Source organism: Cydia strobilella, chromosome Z (genome assembly GCF_947568885.1).
Source record: "Cydia strobilella chromosome Z, ilCydStro3.1, whole genome shotgun sequence".
NCBI classification, from domain to species: domain Eukaryota; kingdom Metazoa; phylum Arthropoda; class Insecta; order Lepidoptera; family Tortricidae; genus Cydia; species Cydia strobilella.
In genome coordinates, this window is record NC_086068.1 from 22,088,893 (window position 1) to 22,114,690 (window position 25,798).

The window sequence follows — 25,798 nt, forward strand, 5'->3', positions numbered from 1 at the left end:
TGCCGGATGCTGTGCAGCATAAGGAAGCGATGTGTTTTGCAATCGACCACCGACTCGTATAATGCCTTCGCTATCGAGGAAGGGAGTTAGCGGTTTTAAATTACCTTTAAGTTGCTTGTCAGATTGCAGCATTTTTAAGTCATCTGAAAAGAATTGAGCTTGCTCATGCTTGCTATTAACATGAGAGCCTTGTTGAGTTCGACTACAGTTAAGAAGCCTTTAAGATTCTGAGAAGTTGGTTTGACATTATTGCAAAATCTAAGGATATATGCAAAAACACGGGTCATTTTTGCTATAGTAGAGAACTTTTTTATTATTTCAAACAGATCAGGGTTGTGTACCGTGGTTGTAAGGCACAGAGCACTAGTATGATCAGGTTTCAGTTCAGGTAATTCAATAGTTGGAAAGGGATACATAGCTCTGTTCGTTTGTTTCACTACAAAGGCCATACATCTTGAGCTCTGTAGTGATTTAACGACCGAGTGCTTTCTCGCTTGCTTAAAAGCGCTTTATAGCCCGTCGTAACCTGCCCAGCGAGGTCTTTTGTGATAATGCCTCCACCTTTAAGGGTGCAAGGAATCAATTAGCTGAGTTGTATCGCCTGCATGCTTCTCAAACCCATAAACAAGCTGTGACATCATTCGCGGCTCAAAAGGGTATACAATTTCATTTTATTCCTAGCTATAGTCCGGTGTTTGGCGGTATATGGGAAAGCGGAGTCAAGAGTGCAAAGCACCACCTAAAACGTGTCGTAGGCAAAAGTCTCCTTACCTATGAACAGCTTAATTCCGTACTTGTTGACAAAGAGGGCGTACTTAACGCACGGCCCATTACAGCGGTAAGCAATGATCCAGACGACTTTTCATATCTCTCTCCAGGACATTTCCTTACTGGTGCTCCTCTAAACACTTACCCAGAACAAGATGTAAGTAATAAACCCACTAATTTGCTTAGGTTCTGGTCTACTATAACCAGTATGAAGCAAACCTTCTGGAAGTATTGGAGTAAACATTACTTAAATCAATTGCAAAACCGACCAAAATGGCAATCGGTTATGCCAAATGTAGCTATTGACAGTTTAGTCATACTGCGTAGTGACAATTCACCTCCTCTCGAGTGGCCTATGGCGAGGGTAACTAACTTGTTTCCGGGGAAGGACGGTATAGTACGCGCAGTTGAGGTACGCTTGCCAAACGGTCATACGCACAATAGGTCTATTACAAAAATATGTGTACTGCCTACAGATATATATAACGATATATAACGGCCTTATTTTTAGTTTTATAAGTGTCTTAATTACCTATTATAAAGGTATACATATGTATGCATTATAGTGTAAACAATGTCAAACTCGTGGTAAGGCTACTGATAACTTCCCTCCCCCCCCCCTCCCCTCACCCTCGTATGTGTATTATGATTTTTGATGTAGGTAGTATTGGAAACAACCAAAGAGACTGAGAGGTGAAGGTAGAGGGTATTAGTGTTTGGGGGGTTTGAGGTTGGGGGTTGAGGGGAGGTGAGTTGATGGGTCGGGGACTGAGGGGTCGGGAGTTAAGGGATTGGGGGTTAGGGTTAGGAGTTAAGGGGTCTGGGGTTAGGGGTCGGATAATGGCGGTTGAGTGGTTGGTGGTTTAGGGTCGAGGGGTTCAGTGATCAGGGGTTGATGTGCTGTGAGGTTAAGTGATCGGGGGGTTTGAGGGATTGGGTCAGGGCGGGGCGGAGAATGGATTTAGTGACAGGAATGATTTCCCAGACGAACTCGAGGAAAGTTCTGATTATTTAATAAAGTTTACGAATTTACAGTTAAACATGATTATGTTTTTCATTCATCCGTCACGCTCTTAACAATGTCTTAAAACTAAAAATGGAAAAATAAAAACTTTTATAAAAAAAGATAAACCGACTTCAGAAAGGATGAAATAAAATATTATCCTTTTTAGGGTTCCGTGTTTAAGTATATGCGTTACCAACTGATATGTTTCAAGTCGGTGCCAAGCCAAGTACTCCAAGTAGTAACAATACCAGTCAAAAATAATCAGCTTTATGTCTATAAATCCCATTACAACTGTACAAATATTATAAACGTGAAAGCAATTATGTCTGCCTCTTTGTTACCTTTTCATGGCTAAACAACTGAACCGCTTTAGCTGAAATTTTGCATGAAGGTTCCTTGAATTGTTTTATATTTTGAAATGTAGTCCTCTGGATAAGCGACAGAAAATAACTCAGTCCCAATCCCACACTTGCGTGCTATGAATGTTCAAGAATTAGTAAAAAAATACGACGACAAAATGTATTAGATTTACACTAACGTGCCGACAAGCATGGTACAAACTGCGCCAAGAAGGTTCAATCGTGTGTTCTGTTCTGAGGTGTACAGAAAGTTCGTTTAGTGTCGTCGTATAACGCTGCGTCTTACATAGGCGAACACTCGCGAACGCGAAGCGAAGCGACGCGGCACGGCGCGGCCGGCCCAAGGCGTTCGCGTTCGCAACGAGATCGCCCACGTAGGACACTTCTATATAGGCATCAAAGGATTAATTAAGGCGCCGTGCCGCGCCGCTTCGCATTCGCGTGTTGTTCGCCTACGTAGTACGCTGCGTTAGGTAATCCAACGTACATACTTATATAGCCGCATCTTTATCGAATTGCACCAAAATCACTATGAATATATGGTTTAAAATTAGGCTTGGCACCGACTTCAAACATATCAGTTGGTAACGCATATACTTAAACACGGAACCCTAAAAAGGATAATATTTTATTTCATCCTTTTTGAAGTCGGTTTATCTTTTTTTATAAAAGTTTTTATTTGCTATCATTCGCTCCCGCGTCGCTACCTTCTGGAGTCGCCTAAGAACGTCTGACAACAGTATTCTCCGTGAGTTGTCCGGGTATCTGGACAATCCTGTATATAAATATTGGGTTTCCGTGCACCGTGAGAGGAACAGGAAGTGACGATCCTGACTGTGACTACCTAATTTTTATTAATTTTAGGTATTTTTTAGTTTTATTTTTAATTGTATTTTATTTTTGTATTTTTACACTGTACTTATGTATTTGAAATGGGTGTTTACCTGTAAATAAAGAACTTATTATTATTGTATGTCTTTTCCATATCTCGGGACCATGGGGTCTCGGACCTTTGGGAGGCATGCGTGGGGCCGAAGCCAACAGCGCAGAGGCCCTTTAAGACAATTTAATCTAAAAGCAAGGGATACACGTACGTAATTTGGTCGGGTTTTTTTGTTACCCACCATAAATCATATTCATGGTGGGGAATTAAAAACATGTGAGATTGTGACAAAGACAAACATTAATAATGCTTTCTCTGCTACTCCTACTGAAAGATACATAAGACTATCCCGTTCGGACTTTTCCCCCCACCGCTCATGACAGATCCATTATACTAGATTCATGTTCCTAGACGTCCCCAAATGTCAAATGTGTCAACATGAAAAGGGGGCCTTTAATAGACATACTTACCGAATTTCAGAACTGTTCCAGAGATTTCGAGGTTTGTCCAATTACGATTGTAGGTACGATTGTACTATATTACAAGAGTAGCAATATAGTTGAAGTGTGGTTGAAGTCTACGAAGTAGGTAAGTTAACCTAACTTGGAACTTAAAAACAAAGGTACCTTTATTTCTTGATAAAATAGTTTTTCTGAGTATTTTTGGTTACCCTCTCCCCTCTCCTTCTAGTTCAGTTTATGTTATCCGCGTCATTGTTTACAAGTATACCATATGAATGAACTAATTACTAGAAGACAATGATAGTCGATTGTAAAAATAGAACACCTACTCTCCTGTACATTTCTATTAAGCTGACTATAAAGGCGCAAAGGGATTTAAGTCTCACAGGGGTGGGGTGTTTACGCCACCCCATTTCGCTGAGTGCATTGCATGCAGTCGGTGTACCCGTCTACAACCTGTTAGCGACATAGTAGTCGACTCAGTACGTGCCTTCGAAGCTCTGAGCTGCTGCTGAATACAGGCTTACCTAAAATTGAATACAAGGTTATAGCCACGTATGGTGCGTGTTTATGTAGGCTATAAAAGGTTGTAAGGGGATGTCGACGATGACGATTGGCCGCCGCTGGCGCTCGGCTTTCGGCGTTCGGAGCGCGGCGTTCGGAGCGCGGCGCTCGGAGAGCGGCGCTCGGCGTTCGTTCGGCGCTCGGGGCGTTGTTGGGCTCCGCGCCGCGCCGCGGTCGCCGACTCGCCGTCATCAACACGACTCATTCCACTTGGCGCGCTCAGACGAACGGCGCGCCCCTTATTCATTGCCGATCTATACGCAACACTGGCACGACGTTGCCGCCGCGTTTAATCTCTAACTTTTTATTTCCAGTCAACTTTACTTTTATTTCAAGTGAAAGTCTCGAATATTCATATTGAAATCTCGAGCACAGTTTAATTATTTAAACCTTAAAATTTGCACTTTAACAAACAAAGCTCAGAATAAGTAGCACGCGAAATTATTGAAACAGCTCTCGCTTGTAGTAATTTCATATTCTTCATATATAGGGATTTATGAGACATCGTGAAGATTGCAACATCACTTTCAAATAGAAGACGACGTCAAAGGAACGAAAATGTCGAAAAAACATCTCCACAATCAAGCCGCTATACCGTTAGCTCCTGCAGTATTCAAGGTAAGAGTTATTTATTCGTTTTTAGAATTATTGCGAATTAAATATCTGTTTTTTTTTAATAATATTTATTGTTTGTAAAATATCTGGAACCTGTAAAATAAGTTTGTACCTACATACCTAATTACCTACACAATTTTGCACTAATCAAAACCAGTAGGTAGCAAATGTAGCAATAAGCACAGTGAACAGCTCTGCGATAATGATTTAGTACTTAAAATAAGTGTAAAATAATTACACTCACTCGGGTAAAATGACTGTTGTATTTTTTGAAAATTAAATGAATAACTATAGTACCTATGCCCGATTTAACTGGGATTTTTATTTATACATATCTCACTAAATGAGATTTAAAAAATATTGGTGTTGAAATGGAGCAACGGGTACATATTTAGTAGAATTATTACTTAACAATACGACTTTACATTACACGAATAACTAAAACCTACAGCGCGTGATTTTTCCTTGAATGTTGTTTGAAAGTAGCTACAGCCGTAGCGGAAATTAATGTATTTCTTGCCTACTGTAACGCTGACGTACTCTACTGTTTCCATTACGTTGGCAAATAAAGTATAATATTTATTGTATTTAGTTATGAACTAAGTAAAAATATAAATAGGACACGGGGTTAGGTAGGTAGGGGGTAAGTATGTACCTACTGAGTGTAATTCTCATACCTCTAAAATTGGTTATGGTAACGTTGAAAGAACCATAAAGATAAGGTGAACGTCCCAATATTTGAAGCCCTAATTCCAATAATTACCACCTTGTTAGTCATCCCGTTTGCTAAATAGTGGGGCAGTGCGAGTACCTATTACTGGGACATTTACCTTGTATATTTATGTAGGTAAACACTTCAAACAGGCAGTTTTCATGCCATGCCTCTTAACACAGGTATATTCTTACTTAAAAAGAGGCACCAACACTTACCTGTATAAGTAATTCTTAAACGAAATAAACAATTTTTCATTTTTTTCATTTTCATTTTCATGCTAAGCGATTGTTGGGCAATGTCGTACAGATTATGTGCCAAGTACTAGGTAATACAGTGACTTCATGTATTAATTTTTAACAAAAATAAAGTACCTCCTTTGTGCTTACTAAACACTTCAAAGCAGGTATCTTTCAACTATCAGTTTGATTACTCATGCTCTAGACTAATAACTATTTATATTGTAAAACTTGGACGTCATGGGAGTTGGTGCAATTTTATTATAGCACAATTCAAAATTACAATCAATACTAATTATACAGAATTTTTACAATACTCGTAAAACAGTAAATTATTATCCTGACAAAGTTACCTCAGTTAGGTCACACTCACACGTCTTAAAGGCAAGGTATTTACTGTATTAGGTATCGTTTTCTAGCTATTTATCAGGAATTACGTTATGTTATAAAATTTGTATTAAATATTTCCCTCTTTTTAGGGTTCCGTAGTCAACTAAGAAACCTTATAGTTTCGCCATGTCCGTCTGTCTGTCTGTTTGTCTGTCCGAGGCTTTGCTTCATGATCGTTAGTGCTAGAAAGCTGCAATTTGGCATGGATTTATAAATCAATAAAGCTGACAAAGTTGTACAACAAAATTAAGAAAACAATTTTTAGGGTACCTCCCCTACACGTAAAGTGGGGGTGTATTTTTTTTTTCGCCACATTCTTTCGGGGCGGAAGTAATCCCTCCCCCCCCTGTAACTTTGAACCATGGGTCCAAAAAATATAAAAAAATCGTGGAAATAGAGTTAGGAAAGACATTAAATAAAATCTATAGCGAACATGATCAGTTCAGCCGTTTTTGAGTTATCGCAAAAAGTCTCCCCTTCATAGTAAAAACACGTAGGTACAGCCACAATTATTACGAGTTTACGACATTAAATGGGTTTTTAAAGTTATTTGGCATTATGGCATTATTCATGTAAATAAGGTAAAATGTAAGATAATAATTGATTATTTTACTCAATAAATTATTATTTATAGTTGGTCAAGCAAATCTTGTCAGTAGAAAATGCCGGCAAGTTTAAAAAATGTAGGCGCGAAGGGTTATCCTCCCATAAAAAAATTGACCAAGCCCGCAGTCATAACTGCGGTAGCAAGTGTCCCGTGCGTAGGTAATTCATCTAATATCGTACGCATCGTTATGACCGATTAAATTTAAGGCATATCTCAAACACTATGAAATGCAGGGCCTTATTAGCTATAAAGCTTTAATCATTGCTGAAAGGTATTTCAAACAGGTTTTAGTAGTTAAGGCCGTTCCATCGGTTTGCCGCTGTCACTGTCACATTTCGCAAGAAAGAATTTTAATCGATTATCTGCAAGGAATAACTGCGTTTGGGAAACTCATCTAACAAATCTCTTTGTGCCTTCCCACTGCCGTTTACTCCTGTAATCACTACACCTTATAAAACAAAGTCCCCCCGCGTCTGTCTGTTTGTATGTATATACTTATGTTCGCGATAAACTCAAACACTACTGAACGGATTTTCATGCGGTTTTCACCTATCAATTGATTATGATTCTTGAGGAAGGTTTAGGTGCATAATTTGTTAAGGTTTAGTGTAACCCGTGCAAAGCCGGGGCGGGTCGCTATAGTCCCTTAGTTACCTTGGATTGTTATACACTTATACAGTGTTTTTTTTGCTAATGGGCTTTGTAGACTGGTTGCCACTTTTTTTTTTTAAATCCTTGTTTAAAGAGCTTTGTCACTTTTGTGACGATGTCGCTCTGTGCGTATACAAAAATGTGACTATCTTCTATTTAGTCCAAGCGCAACAAGTTTGTATAAACATTTTGCATCCTCAGATAGTGGGTGCCCCAAAATTTGGTTGCAACCCCCAACTTCAAATAAGGTTACGTTCATATCCTTTCTCTCACTTTCGTTTCGGACACACTCCATGATGACATGGTATGCATCCTCCAAAATGTCACATGTTTATAGACTGATTGCCACTTGCCTGTGATTCTTAACCCTCATTACCACCAACTCACATTGATAAAAATCTTGTTATTAACGGTCCATTTGGTTTATGTAAGCATAAAGATAATATATTTACGAAACTCTCTCTTTACATCTTTATTTACCAAACACCAAAATGACAATCAATGTAATAAACGTCAAAGTCGACAATAAACATGACAAATAACAACTTCGTACGTGAAAAACTAAATACGTCAAAAACAGTAAGTAGGTATAAAACCTCATGTTATGATAACAGCCTATGACAATTATTAACATAGTATTTGAAACTTGTAGACTGGACGCGGCTCAAAATGGAAAGTCAGTTTTCGTCACTTAGGTTCGTTTCTTACAAATACCCCTTCCTTTACCGAAATTTTTAATAAGAGGTATATGAAAGTAGCAATAAGAAAAAATACATTTTCCCTTCACTAGCTCGGAAAGCCGTCTTTTATCCTTTAAAACAAGCGGGGAAAAACGCATTTTATCCACTAGTGGGGAAAGTAAATTGACCTTGGATGGAGCGTGTTTAAGTAGCTTGACAGATAACAAAACGTAAAACGCTCATAATAATGGTTCGTTTGATATTAATTATCATTAAATAAATGGTTTGAGAATCTAATAATAAATACCAGATTTAGCTTTATTTAATGTTTTGAAGTCATAAACCTTAAAATTCCATAATAAAAATATTTGTTTTTTAATAATTATGTTAAATATAATTCTGAACGCACAAGTTAAGTCGATGCAATTTCAAAACGCATCATTTTCATACGTCAGAAATGTCAACATTGTCAACAAAATTTTTACTTAAAAACTTCTCACGTAAAAGTACAGAATTTCCAGAGTTTTTTGTTATAATATCGTACAAAAATGAGTGATTCCATTTGATGAAGATTATCTAAAGCCTGTGGATGTTGCACTTTCCTCGCTATAGTGAGGGGAAAAGTTTTGTGTTACACACGGGTGCAAATGTATTTTACTTCTCGTGTGTTAAAACACTCGCTACGCTCAGGATTCTATTTTAGAACCACTCGCTTCGCTCGTGGTTCAACTATAGAATCCTTTCGCTTGCTCTTGTTTCAATTCCACACTCGCGGGTAAAATACAACTTTGCACCCTTGTATAACAAATAACTATTTCCCCTCACTAGCTCGGAAAGCCGTCTATTGTCCTTTAAAACAAGCGATGAAAAACGCATTTTATCCACTAGTGGGGAAAGTAATTTGACCTTGGACGGAGCGTGTTTAAGTAGCTTGACAGATAACAAAACGTAAAACGCTCATAATAATGGTTCGTTCGATATTAAATATCATTAAATAAATGGTTTGAGAATTTAATAAAAAATACCAAATTTAGCTTTATTTAATAATTTTAAGTCATAAACCTTAAAATTCCATAAGAAACGTTAGATTTTTTATAATGATGTTAAATATAATTCTGAACGCACAAGTTGAGTCGATGCAATTTCAAAACGCATCGTTGACATTTCATACGTCAGAACAGAAATGTCAACATTGTCAACAAAATTTTTACTGTTCTTCTCACCGACTCACGTAAAAATCAGAATTTCTGGTGTTTTTTGTTATAATATCGTAAAAAAATTAGTGATTCCAGTGATGAAGATTATCTAACGCCTGTGGATGTTGCACTTTCCTCGCTATAGTGAGGAGAAAAGTTTTGTGTTACACACGGGTGCAAATGTATTTTACTTCTCGTGTGTTGAAACACTCGCTACGCTCAGGATTCTATAGTTGAACCACGAGCGAAGCGAGTTTCGCTTACTCATGTTTCAATTCCACACTCGCGGGTAAAATACAACTTTGCACCCTTGTATAACAAATAACTATTTATCTAGAAGACGAAGAAGACTTGAGACATTTAGGTGCGTATATGATTTGAGTTTGCCTGTAGCCGCGAACGTAATGTGACGCTCAGATCTCTGGCAGAATACCTACCGTGAAAACTAGTTTCACCTAGTGAAAATGCGTATTCCCGAAAAGTCAAAACTAGGTCTCACCATGTACTTTTGCGACAACTAGTTTTGAAAAATCCGAGTTACAACTAGTGAAAATGCGGTTTGGAAAACTAGTTTTACTCGTGAAAATGGGTTTTCACTGAGGTGTTACATAAAATTCGTTTTAACTAGGTAAAACGCCTTTTATAGTAGCACATACATTATTGCTATGAAACTGTGTTGTATCATATTGTACCTATAAATGACCATTCATTTGTAATATGTATAAGGTTCCTATCTGCCCATCACATAACCTTTATCCAGGTTTACTTGACAGTAATTTGACTAATCAGATAGTGAACTGTCATCGTACTTAATGCAAAGAGATACTCTCTAATAAATATTAAATTACATTGTTATCTCTATACGTCTTACTAACTCTATGTGCTTTATTGTGTAAAAAAACAAAACGACAGTGAAGAACGGAATTCTTAATTTAAAAATTGGTTGGAAAGCCCGTTCGAAATAAAAGCTTATTTGCATTATAACAAGGTTGTATTTTTTAGATCTTTTTTTCTCTCATGCGTTTAGTAGACTATTACAAAGAAATGAAATAACCCACAAAAATAAGCAAGTTGAATTAAACTTTGTGTCACACACATAAGTCATTAATTTCAATGCCAAAGTTTTAAGTAAAGATCTTTCTCGCTAAAACGACTTCCTAATATGAAATTACCAGTCTAAGAAGCTTATCCAAGCTAGTAACTTAACCTAAGTAACCAAAGATCAGGCTGCAGTTAACAAACTAATAAAGATAAGGTTAACCTGATAATTTTCCCGCCGCCGCCGTCTCCATACTCGATTTAGTTGGTTACTGGCTGGTTAGCTGCCTGTTAGCTATAGTTTTTGCGAAAATCCCCAGGACAGAGGAGAATCTTTTTGTATGAAAACTTGCAACTTTAAATGCATTTTTTATCGAAACTACTGCAGTCTAAAATGAAGTCAAAATCAGTCCATCGACTCAATTTTTTGCAAGCTTTCTAATAGTACCCCACTCGATACTTACAAATAAAATAAAAAACAGGTTACCCCTCTCAACCCCCTAAATTACCCCCTAAAATAAGAAATAAGCGGTTTTGACTTATTACAATATTAGTGGTGGTAATTGCTATAACTGTTTCAAATTTTAGGTATCTATGTCAAACGGTCTCTGAGAAAAACGCAACTGATTTGCAAGACCGAAGTGATCCCATAAGTGTTCCGTTTGTCAAAACAAAGTTTTGCACGTAACACTAAAAATTAATTTCGAGCCTTTTTCTACTGGCAAGATTTGCTTGACCAACTATAATATTTAATTTCTCTAAAACAGTTCATTGGCTGAATGAGTAAGTACCTAATGCCATTGACTATTGGCAGTTTTAGAACGAAAAAGTAAAAAAATTATAAAGTAAGAGCAATCGCGCTGGTTTTCATACTTTAATTAACAAATCATTATAAAACTACTGCAGTTTCCTAAAATAAATAAATAAATTTTTCATAAATATTGCAATAGATTTTGCTATGGATTATTATGAGCAGAAAGTCTCTGATTGAAAGTAAGTTCTAAGGATATGAAAAGTAAGTACATACCAAGCAGCGCTTACACCACAATTAAATGAATTCATTGACTACCTAGTTATGACAGTATAAGTAAATCAACTATTTTATTTAGCAATAACTATCTATTGTATTTTATAAATATACCTACCTACTTTCATACCTGTACAGAGACCTAAGTAGTTTGAAACGTCTGTCGATTGGGAATTTTAAAACTTCCCACTCAACATTATCAAGGTTTCCAAACTTTTTTAGTCGAGGACCACAATTCACAGTTTATCTTAAATAAAGGCTCTGCCACGGCCCGGAGTCGTATTTCAATAAAGGGGCCCACTGACTATCAGTCCGCCGGACGATATCGGCCTGTCAGTTGTTCGGAACTGTCAAATTTTTGTTCTAACTGACAGGCCGATATCGTCCGGCGGACTGATAGTCAGTGGACCCCTTAATAGGAGATAAGATACGACATCGGCACAACATTCACTCACCTAAGTTCCGTGCATGCTCAGTAAACTGATAGGTATACTACTAATATATAATATATCATGTATGAGTTGTATCACATGTATATTATGAAATATATCATTTTCTCTGTTCAAGATAATCTTAACTATATAGATATACTTAAAAATATAGATATATTATAATAGGTATGTTAATATAAAAATCTATAAGCTGTGTTTTCAGCAAGAACTATAAAGATTGGTAAAATGGATAAAATGTTGTTAGGTGCCAACTAGGTATGTTTATATACGACCTAATGTTTACTTCAACAATATCCATTTTGGCGATCCATCATAAACTAGATACCTGCATGTGATGTACCATACCTAACAAACGCGCTACAAAAATAGCTCAGCATGCCGCGGCGTAGTAGTTAGTGAAATTTCTCATGTTTCACGAATACAGCGACGTATGAGTTTAATACTAAATCAATGTCATACTAAACATTGTTTTTGTTCTAAACACGTATAATGGAAATACCTACGTATCTGTGACTAGTATGATGTAAAATTGATTCGTTGTATAACCTTTTTACTTAGAAGTCGTAATTTAAAAATAAGATTTTGGCAAAAATTACATTTTTTGTACAAGCTTTTATCGCTGACTGTACTTTTCTTTCCCCATGCAACTAATACTCATCTAGACAATTCTAACTACCCCAAATACAATTGGTATTGAATTTGTTTTGTAATTTACCTACCTAATATTAAGTTTACTATGGATATCTTGTCCGAAATAAAGTCTTTAATTTTTATTTATTTAATTGTTTTGCGTTGTTTTATCTCAGTTCCCATGGCCACCTCCTGTCTCCATCATGAGATCAGCTCCATGTCATCATAATATTGCATTGTCATCCGATTTACACATACATGTATGCAAAATTTCAGCTCAATTGGAAATCGGGAAGTGGGTCAAATTTAGCTTCCAAGATTTGACCCACACTAACAAAATAACAAGGTATGGGCAAGTTAAATAAAAGCTTGTAAATTTGCACTAAAAAGATTAATTATTTGCGTTACGCAATTGCGGATCTTTTTTTAAATCAAAAAAGTGCTTGATTTATCTGTGCATGAATATTAAAAAAAAAACGGGCCGGGCCTTACGGGCTTAGAATGGTGCTAGTTCAGCGGTGTCAGCCACGAGTGCGAGCCAATCGTGCACTGTAACGCAACTAGTTGCGACCAATCGCGCGCGTGATGCGAACTCATCATCCAATCACGTTGTAGCGTTACACGTTACACTGCACGATTGAATCGAATTCGTGTGCGTCCTTAGGGCCCGTATGGGAGGTAAATGAGGAGGCAGAGCAGCAATACGAAAGTTTATCCTCTCTCTAAAAGAAAAGTCCTCCGAAGAGTAGAAACAAAAACTATCATAGATTATAATATTTAATTAATTTTAGTGACGACATAGAGCCTTGTGAACTTCAATCGTCTTGGACTGGAGTCCGGAGGAAAGAACGAGCATACATACATTATAATATGATTTCTTCTAAACAAAGTTTGAGGCGGGAGCTTATGGCCTGCCTTTGTATAATAACTAAAAAAGCTATGAATATTTCTCCTTCAAAATCTATAAAATCAGAGCAAAAACCAAACTTCTACAAGGTTTATAATTTTATCTACTTTAGAGTAATTTTATACAAGAATTTCGAGAGTTCTGAAGAATAAATCCTACCTTATAATTTCGCTACTGGAATTTTAGTTTAGCGTACCAATCCTTTAACAAACAGGACAATTGCTGCACATTTAACTGTCAAGTTTAATTATTTGCAGTTACGCACCAAACGCACAATAATTTTAATAATGTCAGGATGACTACTGTGTCAAAGTTGACGGTTGGGGGTTTTCGCTCTACATTCTTTAAACTTAACAAACCTCTATCCTTAAAATTTAATTTAAAATTTACTGTTTCTTTAATTTTATAGATGTGCCATAAAGAGTATTTACTTATTTATTTTAAACTTTATTGCACATAAAAAGAGTGCAACAGGCGGACTTAATGCCATTATAATCATTGTCTACCAGTCAACCATAGGGCAAAACAGAAAAGCGTCAAAGTGGGTGTAGTGATTGAGAAATAAACAAAAAAACGTAACTTGAGCGAAGTAAAATTTCTACATAGACTATATAATATAATAATATAAACAAGGATAAATACGAGTACATATACATAGAATTGCACGTGCGTTAAGGGTTACTACCTACCGTACCGACTAATTCCTAGCCTACTATGCCTGTACTGTATACTGTACCTACTAGAGAGTGTACCTATTGTACCAGCTGTATATAGAGTACCTACCTATTTATGTTAAATGTCATACATACTATGTATATACATTTATACGTTGTATACTTTAACGAAATTAAATAATCTTTGCTATGAAACGAAACGTCTTTATGTCGTCAACGTCACCAACAACTCAAAAATTATGGTACCTACATAATTTTTGAGTTGGTGGTGTGATATTTTTTTTTAAATTAGTTAATTGTCAACCGGATGTTGGCTGCCTTCTACTCAATGTTATACAAATATACATAATGTAAGCACTATCGCACACGTTCCCCTCAAAAGGTACGAGTATAGTTTGCTTATGTTTTGATCACTTTTGATGTTTTACAAATTTACAGCATCTTTATATCTAAATAAGCATTTTTTCCATCATTTAAAATGGAACCCTTTTGGCTATGATAAATTCAATCAACTGCCTCCGCAGCCTAGTCGGCAGTGTCGGCAGTGTCGGCAGTGTCGGCAGTGTCGGCAGTGTCGGCAGTGAAGCTAGTCCCGGGTACGATACCCGGTAAGGGCATTTATTTGTGTGTTTCTGACGAATATTTGTTCTGCGTTCTGGATGTTTTCTACATAGGTAACTATTATATAAGTAGGCAATTTTGTATATATCTTTCCATATCGTGGTCTAGTACCCGGAACATTGAGCTTACTGAGGGACTAGATCTAATCTATTTGTGTAAGATTGACAAATATTCATTATATTATATTTATTACTACGTATACTAGGTATATAATTAACTGAAAATATTTGATTATTAATTATTTCCCTATAAGCTGATGATAAATAAATACTTAAGTATGAGTTATATTTAATTCTAACTACATATATTAAATAAGTTAGTTGCATCCATGAAAGATGAATTAAATAGTGGAGGAGTGATTGAGCGTGGTTAATTATACCGACCGACCCGACCGCGTGATAGTCGTGATACCCGTCAGCGGCCGAGGGACTTTACGTGTCCATTCTGTCGCGGCGTCGGCATCGGCGTCGGCGTCGGGTGGCGCATTGTTCATGCGATACACGGCCACGACCACAAGTATGTTATTGTTCAGGTAACATTATTGGCGTACTTACTATGTCTGTGGAAAATCTATAATAGACAACACAGCTGAAGAAAGATACCGTTCATTTTAATGTTGCACTTTATTAAGCGGCCGGATACAAACACAACTTAAACTGGATACGGAACCCTAATAATCGATACAGGGAACGTAAGCATGATATTGCCGATTTTTAGAATCAATTTTTTATTGTATTGTACCTATTTTTAGCTTTGCATAATTTTGAAATAAAACTATGAAAACGAATTATATCGCGTATATTGAATTTATAATACATCCCGACGTTTAGAACTCTTTACAGCGTTCGTGGTCAACGGGTGACTGAGGAAAAACTACAAAATGCAAAAATACCCACATACTAAAAATAATGAACCATCATAGACTATAAACTTTAAGGCTGGTTGTACATGCAAAATCGGTTCATAAGGCTAGTTATACACTACAATTATTTTCAAGTACAGATATATATAAACGCGATAAAAACTACGCTGGCTCCAACCCTACACCTCGGACCCGAGAAGATTTAATTCCCTCCTAAATTGTAGGACGGTATCCCAATATGGGACCGGCAACAAACTCGGCGGGACACATCTTTTCAAAACATATTATACTCAGAATATCCAACATCATCCAACACTAAGGTCTCACAGTCTATGTCTCGCTTGCTCCTTTATCTGATGGACTACAGGATCCCAAGCTGGTGGTAGAGAAAAGCCATCTTCCCTATTAAAATTTGGATATTTCTTAATCTCAATGGCCTCGCGCAGCATTTTGGCCGCGGAGCTCCAGCATGCCAGGCGCGCGCTCCAGGCGAACGAGCTCAGGATACCGCGGGTCAACCAGAGGTCCCACATTAAGATCCCCACAGTCGAGCGCAGGCCTGCCATTCTGCCTTTTGTCAGGGGGGCCACGGACAGGATCAGCCACATCTTGAAGCGTGCTTCTATAAAAACATATTTCAAGCCAATGAAGAAGATGTCACAATTCCTGAGGCCTGTAAAATTCAATACCCCTCTACAGATTGCAGTAGTGTACAGGCTGGACTGTGAGTGTGGCCTATCATATGTTGGGCAGACGAAACGGAGCATTTCCACTCGGGTGAAGGAACACATAGCTGATGTCAAACACCGTCGACCTAGGTCTGCAGTCTGTGAGCATGTCATGGATAAAGCCAATCACTCAATCAAGTTGGATAAGCCTCTGGTTCTTGCCAAGGAGAAGCGATACATACCCAGAATGCTGCGCGAGGCCATTGAGATTAAGAAATATCCAAACTTTAATAGGGAAGATGGCTTTTCTCTACCACCAGCTTGGGATCCTGTAGTCCATCAGATAAAGGAGCAAGCGAGACATAGACTGTGAGACCTTAGTGTTGGATGATGTTGGATATTCTGAGTATAATATGTTTTGAAAAGATGTGTCCCGCCGAGTTTGTTGCCGGTCCCATATTGGGATACCCTCCTACAATATAGGAGGGAATTAAATCTTCTCGGGTCCGAGGTGTAGGGTTGGAGCCGGCGTAGTTTTTATCGCGTTTATATATATCTGTACTTGATAATAATTTTAGTGTATAACTAGCCTTATGAACCGATTTTGCATGTACAACCAGCCTTTAAGTTTGTAGTCTATGATGGTTCATTATTTTTAGTACGTGGGTATTTTTGCATTTTGTAGTTTTTCCTCAGTCACCCGTTGACCACGAACGCTGTTAAGAGTTCGAAACGTCGGGATGTATTATAAATTCAATATACGCGATATAATCCGTTTTCATAGTTTTATTTCATGAGTAACTATCGCGGTAACCGAAGACAATATTTTGCATAATTTGTTACAAATTTTTAAAGCGCATTTTAGCCCTAAGGTGTTCGTGATTTTTTACAAGCTTTTATTAATCTGCAATGTATCTATGTAAGTATGTATGTAATAACTATGTTTGTACGGGACTTCCCGGTTCCCGATGAAGCTGAAAATTTGCATACAATATGTAAGTCCTGTGAGTCGCGTGAAAATGCAATATTATGGTACCATCGAGCTGATCTGATGATGGAGACAGGAGGTGGCCATAGGAACTATGTGATAAAGCAACGAAACCTAATTTTCGAGGTTTTTAGAATTGTCTCGATGGGTATTAGTTGCATGTGGAAAAAAAGTAGAGTCAGCGATAAAAGCTTATTTCTATAGAGCGAAAGTCAAAAACGCAGGACTCGAATCGATACAGTCCCTCGAGAAAGGCCTCAATATTGCTAATGTAATTTATCCGTATTGTAATCCAAAAAAGCGCTACGACTTTATAAACACTCCGTTTTCTGAACCATAATAAATAAGGGCAGACTAATATTTTTTTATTAAGAACAATTTGGTGAAATGGAACAGCTGATGAAGACCTAAAATGGTGGCAGTTTTGATTAAATGTTTGGTCTTCATTGTTGTTTCTAACTTCTTGTGGGTTTTTATTTCTTGTCCTTGCATAGTTTTCGGTAAACTTTTGACAATTGATTAATTAGGAAATGTATACCATAAAACAATGATAAAACATGAAACACAATGTTAATCCTCGTAAGACCCAGGGCAATTCTGGCGCTTTTGAATTTGGAACTTTCTTTATTCGAAACTCGAATTTAATTTGTACTTGTACAAGTACACGGGGACTTACGAGGTTAAGTAATGATGTCGATAAAAATAACAATAACTTAGACTGCAAGGTCAGTTCTGTCTACAAAGAAAGGAAGTTTCCAATGGCAGACTCGTTTAAAAAAATTGTGTGCCAAAAAGAGTGGTGCGGCGCGGCGCGGTGGTCGCCAAGGAGTTTTCTTACAAGGGGATCAATTGTACTGTCAAAAAAGTCAATAAATAAAATGTGCTCTATTTCTTTTAGGTTGTAGTTTAATTTCGCTTGGTAAAGAGGACAACGTGCCGAGCGAGAGGTACGAACGAGGGAGACCTCTGTCGCTTTCTTAAGTAATTTGCATGTTTAGTTGGTCAAATCAAATTGGCAGTAAATAAGAACAAAAAAAAACTATACTCATCCTTTTCTTTTGGGTGCTAGTAGATACTATTGTAAGACAAAGACAGTATGAGTCTCTCTGTCTATGTTTGAAATGAGATAGTCCTTTGACAAACTATAATTTAAAAACAACCTATACAGGGTGGCTACAAAATTAGTGCATTTTCATTACCAGGAACCAACTCTGAAATCGCCAAAAAATTTTTTCCTTTTTATACATTTTGGCTGGTCCTTTTTCTATGGGAGGCAAAAATTTTTTTCACGACTTCGTGGTTGGTCCCATAGTAAAAGTTGCTCAGTATAATCTCAAAACCCAGGGAGGTTTTGGGATTATACTGAGCAACGAGAATGCACTTATTTTTTAGCCATCTGTATACCTAGCAGGCCAACGTTTTTTGGAGGCGAGAGCGCAGTCTACTTTAACATGCCAAGCATAAGGTGGTCGCTGGCAGCTGGCGCGCGGCCACGGCTGCGGGCCTGCGGCGCCGCCGGCGGCGGCGGCGGCGGCGGCGGCGGCGACGGCCTCGCGCGGCGCGTGAGAGTGGAGGAGGCGGTCGCGGCCGCGAATCGCTCGCTTACTCACCGACATAGCCCGCTTAAGACGTATTTACATTGATCACAATCCAAACTAAATCATTTTGTCTAATAAACAAGTAGACAACACTTGTTTTTTTTTTCAGATATTTTCTTTTTCACATTTCATAAGTGAAGAGCGCTTTGAAAAAAATGTAGTGTTTCGATCTGTGTTAGTTATCCTTTATTTGTAAACACAAAAATAGTGAAAAATAGTGTTTAGTTTCAAGTTTATGAAATTTATATGTATGTTGTGTAAGGTATTTGTAATATGCCTCGTTGCCCGATTAAAATTTTAAATAAATAAATAAAAAAGGCCGATCTTTTTTTATTCATTTGCTATAACAGAATCTGAAAGTTATTCTTAATATTCTTTCTCGGAACCGTATTCTCGCGTTAGCAAACCGGTTTAGCAATGTACACGCGGTTTTATTCGTGCGAGCGTCGCGCTTGGCCAACGGAAATTTCCACAGCGCTCGGGTCGTCGCGGGCGCCGCGCGCGCCCTCTCCCCTCACCCCGCAACCCGTCTCGCCACTCCGCGGTGCTGAATACCATTCTTATGGCGTTCTCCCCACTAGTCGACAAATTTAAATGAAGAATGAAGGATAAACTCAACCGTACTTTACAGTAGGGGCGATTGTCTCCGCTCTAGCTTGTAAACCGCACCCATAATCTGTAGCGCTGGCGGAAATCAATAGTTACATGAACAACCGAATTTCTTGAAACTGATAACAAGTTTCATGAAATATCATGCGAAAACAAGTGGGAATTTGCTTGGTTCTAGATAAATTCGAATAAATAATATTTCGAAAATACAATGCGAACTATTGAAATGCGGCTATTGTATTCACTGCTACCTGAGACCCCAATTACATTCCTGGTATTATAACAATACCAGAGGATATAGTTTTTTAGTGGTACTAGGTACCTAATAGCACTTTATTTGTAAAATCTATTAAAAAGTTTAAAACACAGTTGTGTTCTGATAAAGCGGTAGATGTTAACCAGTCAGAAATCAGAATATTCCGCCGAGAAGCTTATCACTTGACCAGTTGGTAGAGTCGAATCATAAATATTACTCGTACGTAAAACGTACTTAATTGATTCAGAATAATTTTTTCACCTCAGCAGCTCGAACAAGCCTACTTTCGTCACTCCCTGGAGTGAGGAAAGTGCGACTTTCCTCACTCCAGGGAGTGAAACAATGTAGCTTTTTAATTTAGTGAAGGCCATGAAATTGGTGTGGTGTGGTGTGGTGTGGTGGGGTGTGGTGTGGTGTGGTGTGGTGTGGTATGGTATGGTATGGTATGGCATGGTATGGTGTGGTGTGGTGTGGTGTGGTATGGTATGGTATGGTATGGTATGGTATGGTATGGTGTGGTGTGGTGTGGTGTGGTGTGGTGTGGTGTGGTGTGGTGTGGTATGGTATGGTATGGTATGGTGTGGTATGGTATGGTATGGTATGGTATGGTATGGTATGGTATGGTATGGTGTGGTATGGTATGGTATGGTATGGTATGTTATAGTTTGGTATGGTCTGGTATGGTATGGTATGATTTGGTAGCGTATCTTATCGTATCGTATCGTTTCGTATCGTATGGTATCTATGGTACATATTATAATACTTTTTTTTCTGTTTATTCTGTGTAATTCGAAATAAATTTTAACCCTTAATATGTTCTCACTACTGAGGTGAAAAATTATGTGTGCAACACGAGAACACAGTTATTTTACATCTCGTGTTTTTGAGGCCCTCGCTACGCTTAAGATTTTACCTTAGAATCACTCGCTTCGCTCGTGAACCAATTATAGAATCTTTCGCTTTCTCGGGACTCAAAATAAACACTCGCAAGAAAAACCAACTTTCCTCTCTTGTTACACAAATAACTATATCGTGAAATCGTGGTTCATTTAACTTAGCCATACTACTTAATAAACGCAATTTGTCCAAACGATGAAGTCGCTAATAATTATTAATTATGTTTGTATGGATATTATAGGTAGGCATTATTACATTTATTCCTTGAACAGGGCCTGTATTCAGAAACACGTAGGGAATGCGGAACCGGTACTGTTCCCAGAACCGGGACTGACATTTCCGGTACTGGGAAAGAACCGGGATTACCCGGTTCTTCGGTACTTTTCGGTACTGAGTATTTACTGTTGTATTTTTTGTTAAATGATGAATTATTTATATGAAACTGAAAATAAAGATTCACTTTTGTGTAATTCAGTACAAATACAACGTAGAAAAGAACAAAATGATGAAAATCGACACTAGCACAAAATTATGTACCTCAGCTTTCTTACTTTATTCAATAAATTTCGTAAAATGCGAAATTTTACGCACAAGATCTATAAAAAAATATGTGATAAATTATTATTTTATAACCAATAAATGGAAAAGCAAATTAATGACTCATAGGAACAAACAGCAGTTTCATAACCTTTCACTAATCAAGAGAAATAGTATATTTTCTTTCTGCACTCATTAACTTTCGTAGACCTTCACGAAGACGTTCTCTTTCTGTGTCATATTCCTTGAGTGAAATTTCCCTGATTGTGCGGGATTTTCATTACCAGAACCGGTACCCGAAAAGTTTAAATTTCCCGGGATTTCCCGGTACTTTCAGTACCGGGAATTCCCGGGAGTATTCCCTAGAAACACCCCTTAAATTCGAATGAAATTTCAAAGTCTTACTTTAATGACGTTGTTGCGTTATATACATAGAGTAACTTATACTAGAGCGATACTGTCATAGTAAAATTTGTAACCACAGTAAATTCACTGCCATCTATCGACACACTTTAAAACTAAAAATGAAGATTTATAAAAATACGATAAAATGTATTTAAATATGGATAAATGATTTTTTTTATTTGCTTAATTATTTTTACGATTTTTGACCTATGTTCTTTCACTTATATGCGTTAAAATTGTTAAATAACAAACTAAACCGTCAACGCCATCTATACGACAGTAGGCCAAAGCTAGTAGCGCCCTCTAAACGAGAATCAATTTTTTTTTATTTTCGAGGCACGTTTTTTTCTTAGACTGTATCCATCTATTACGGAGTTATATCTATCTTTGGTTATATATTATGTAGTTTAGGATTCCGTACCTAGGTATAATATCTCCTATTATACCTGAAGGGTGATGATAACTGATGGAACTCTGTTATTGAGCTTATGTTGTCATCCGACCGGCCGTCTATCTGTCTGTCGGTGTCGGTGGGCTCTATCTCAAGTATTTCAACTCAAGAACACTTATAAACGTATAACCGTTTTGTATTGAAGTTACAATAATACAAACAAACTAAAATGAATTACTAAGGGGGGCAGGGGCACCCATACAATAAAACAAACTCGGTAGATAATAAAGGAAAATATTCTGCATAGGAACAAACTTGAACGCGCAGGGAACCCACACCCACGGGACACGAGCCAGACTCACATGTGACCGGTTTTTCATAAGTTACACTGTGCTATATTTATCATATATTTTATTTTTAGAGTTCCGTAGTCAACTAGGAACCCTTATTGTTTCGCCATGTCCGTCAGTCCGTCCGTCCGCGGCTTTCCTCCGTTATCGTTAGTGCTAGAAAACTGCAATTTGGCATGGATACATAAGTCATGCATGGTGACAGAACGGTAAAATAAAACTACATAAAAATAATCTTAGGGTCCTCCCATACAAACCTTTTTTTTTGTTTTTGTTTTATTATAACCCAATGGCTGTGGGTGTTTCAAGACGAATAAGGGTCTCCAACAACCATGTTTAGGGTTCCGTACCCAAAGGGTAAAAACGGGACCCTATTCTGTCTGTCTGTCTGTCTGTCCGTCTGTCACCAGGCTGTATCTCATGAACCGTGATAGCTAGACAGTTGACATTTTTACAGATGATGTATTTCTGTTGCCGCTATAACAAGAAATACTAAAAACAGAATAAAATACATATTTAAGGGGGGTTCCCATACAACAAACGTGTTTTTTTTGCCGTTTTTTGCGTAATGGTACGGAACCCTTCGTGCGCGAGTCCGACTCGCAAATAGCCGGCTTTTTGATTTTGATTAGATCATAGAGTAACTTATACTAGAGCGATACTGTCATAGTTAATTTTGTAACCACAGTAAATTCACTGCCATCTATCGACACACTTTAAAACTAAAAATGAAGATTTATAAAAATACGATAAAATGTATTTAAATATGGATAAATGATTTTTTTTATTTGCTTAATTATTTTTATGATTTTTGACCTATGTTCTTTCACTTATATGCGTTAAAATTGTTAAATAACAAACGAAACCGTCAACGCCATCTATACGACAGTAGGCCAAAGTTAGTAGCGCCCTCTAAACGAGAATCAAATTTTCTTGATTTTCGAGACACGTTTTTTTCTTAGACTGTATCCATCTATTACGGAGTTATATCTATCTTTGGATTAGATAAAGTGAATATTTTCGGAAATAGTCGCTTCGAAAAAAAATGGGCCGCATGGTCCAAAAATATGAAAAAAATCGTAAGAAAAACAATAAATACTTTCAATGAAAACTATTGCGAACATGATAAGCCGTTTTTGAATTATTGCAGTCTTCTTTTCTTAGTTAAAAGACGAACCGTCAAATGGGGTGAATAGGGACAATTTTGAACTTTGAGAGAGATTTTAAAGGAATTTTTCCTCGATGGCCACAAATGTTAAGGTATATAAACTTTTGTCTTATGTTTGAAAATCGATTTATAATAAAATATTTCATAATAATTACGTTTTAATGTCCTTTTTTGGAAAAAAAAACAGGTCATTTTGATTCATACTCATTCATATTCATCTGGGGTGAATAGGGACGACTAAGGTTCCTCGCGTTCAAGGGTTCCGTATATTACACAATTTTTACAAATACAAATACAAATACAAATGTTTATTCCATAGAATATGGTACAAAGATGGTCAAATTACAATAAGTGCGGCATATTCTGCCTCTATCGGCGTAGAAATATGTATCAACAATACATATATAAATATGTAACAATATGTATTAACAATGTACCTATTTTTTTATTAGCACAATCGGATTAAGTCTAACCTCGAAATCCTTCCAAAGATATGAAATTTAGTATGTATGTTAATTAAAGGTCTCTTTTTCATGTCCACACTATTTGACATTTGGGGACCTCGAGGAATCGCAGCCATCTTGGAAAATGTGTACCATCCTGGAGAAATTTGCGTTTTACTCTCAATTTACGTTTTCTATGAAAATATGGTGTAAGGCAGCATTAAAGCTTATTAAATTCTATACAAAAAAGTCCTAGATATCTTTGCGGAAAAAATACATCTTGTTATAGAAAATAATAGCTAAATTAGTCATACTTGTTATGGCCTTTTTTTGCCCGGATGCTGCACTTCATGATAAAAGCAAGCCGTTTTGCACAGTGCTAGTAGGGACCAAAGCGCAAGTTTCACCCCTTAGGAACAGAGATGGCGCCACTTCTTTAAAAAATATTTCAAAAAATTCTACAAGCTAAACCAATGAACCGATTTAAATATTTAATATCTAAAATGAAAGCTCATTATATACATTACTTTTTAAAAAATACTCAAAAAATATATACTGAATACTTTCGACAAAAATTGGTATCGTAAGTTTTTTTTTTACGATTGATAGTTTTTACTTGATTTCTCCAAAAAAATGTATGGAACATGAATAGTTTAATGCATGTATATATTACTGAACAAATAACAAGTATTATAAAAAAACCCGACACCGATACCTCTCATACTTCACGAAATATGAAAGTTTGAATGTGAGTGTAAATTTCTTCAAAATATATTTTAAAAAATTCTACACGCAAAATTCTACACGCACCGTATAAGTTACTGATAAGATAAGAAAAACCGCGTCCTTGACGCGGGTTTGTTCGTTTATGCCCGGTCGCAGTTATGATTTTTTCCTGTATGCATTGTACCTATATGTAGGTACCTTAGGTAGGTAATATAAATAAATAAATCTGAGTTTGTATTTTATTTAAAAGCTAATTCATTTATTAACTAACATTTAACCAAAAACTTCAATAAATAGTTTCATTGATTTGTCCATGTGTTTTTATATTCCATCTATTGGCTACGCGCACGACTGTGGGCCACCTGGCAGCAATGACCTAGCATTAGTTATTATTATTAAATTTGTTTATTTAGTAGCTTAGTTTGGTAGACGAGAGTTCAGGTTTATGTCGTACGTACAAGATGAAAGTCGCTGCTGTTCAGGAATAGCTCGCTTGCTTTAAAGATACTCAGATCGTGTTAACAAAGTAAAGGTACCTATAATACTGAGGACATAAAGCAATTTCTGCTCCTAAACAGAATGACAAGGCAAATCACTAAATATGACTCATAAGAGCGTTTTCACAAACTACTGTACCATTTAAGTTGAAATTTGGTACACGTAATATATTCAAATTTCAAAAGCGATTATCGACCTGACACTTGTGTCGAGTCGGTTAGTTTACGTGCTACTGACACTGCAAAATGTGCCGCACGCGCCGCTGCACCGCCCGCGCACCCCCCGCGCGAGCGACCGCCTCCTGTCTCCTCCAAGTCACGTCAGCGTGCTTATGCTGACGTCGCCGGTCAGTCTGTCGCAGCTAACCGGGTCAACGCGCCTTCTAAGGCGTGTAAATCACGGGCTCCCCTTTTAGAGAAGTCCTCCCGCACCAATGTGGATAAGGAGGGATTCACACTGGTGGAAAGGAAGAGAAAGGCACGCAGGTCGCCCCGTAAGACTCTGTGTGGCACTGCGGAGCCGGTTAATTCCGGCCTACGAATTGCAACACCGAGTAAAGCGCTCTACGTGTCTCGACTGCATTACTCCGCCGGAGCTGACGAGGTGGTGGAGTACATCCGCCAGAAGACTGGCTATACGCTGAGGTTACACCAGCTACAGTCGCGTCACTATGTGCACTTCAGTTCATTTGTGGTGCGCGTGCCGCGGCCGCTGCAGGACACCATCGCTAGCGCGGACTTCTGGCCGAAGGGTGTGGTGTTTCGGCGGTTCCGGGGCAACTTGCCGAATTCTACACCAAGCCAGACGACGCAACGGAGCCACGCTGTTATGTCGTCGCCCAAATCTTAAATACTTAAATTTTTGTGTTTTCTCGTAGGGTACCTATTGTATCTTTGTATTTTTATTTGTTTTGTAGTTCTCA

At 37.5% G+C, this 25,798-nt stretch overlaps 1 protein-coding gene across 2 annotated transcripts in view; it reads left to right on the forward strand.

Moving 5' to 3' along the window:
• The first annotated feature begins 4,259 nt into the window (after positions 1-4,259).
• LOC134754305 (proton-coupled amino acid transporter-like protein CG1139) overlaps positions 4,260-25,798 on the forward strand; it is a 522,474-nt gene continuing 500,935 nt past the window's right edge. For both annotated transcript variants that reach the window (XR_010128883.1, XM_063690546.1), the window contains exon 1: positions 4,260-4,659. Coding sequence is in view for 1 of the 2 variants with exons in the window: in XM_063690546.1 (XP_063546616.1) it covers positions 4,600-4,659 (60 nt within the window). In the remaining variant the exon portion in view is untranslated. The remainder of the gene's footprint in view (positions 4,660-25,798) is intronic.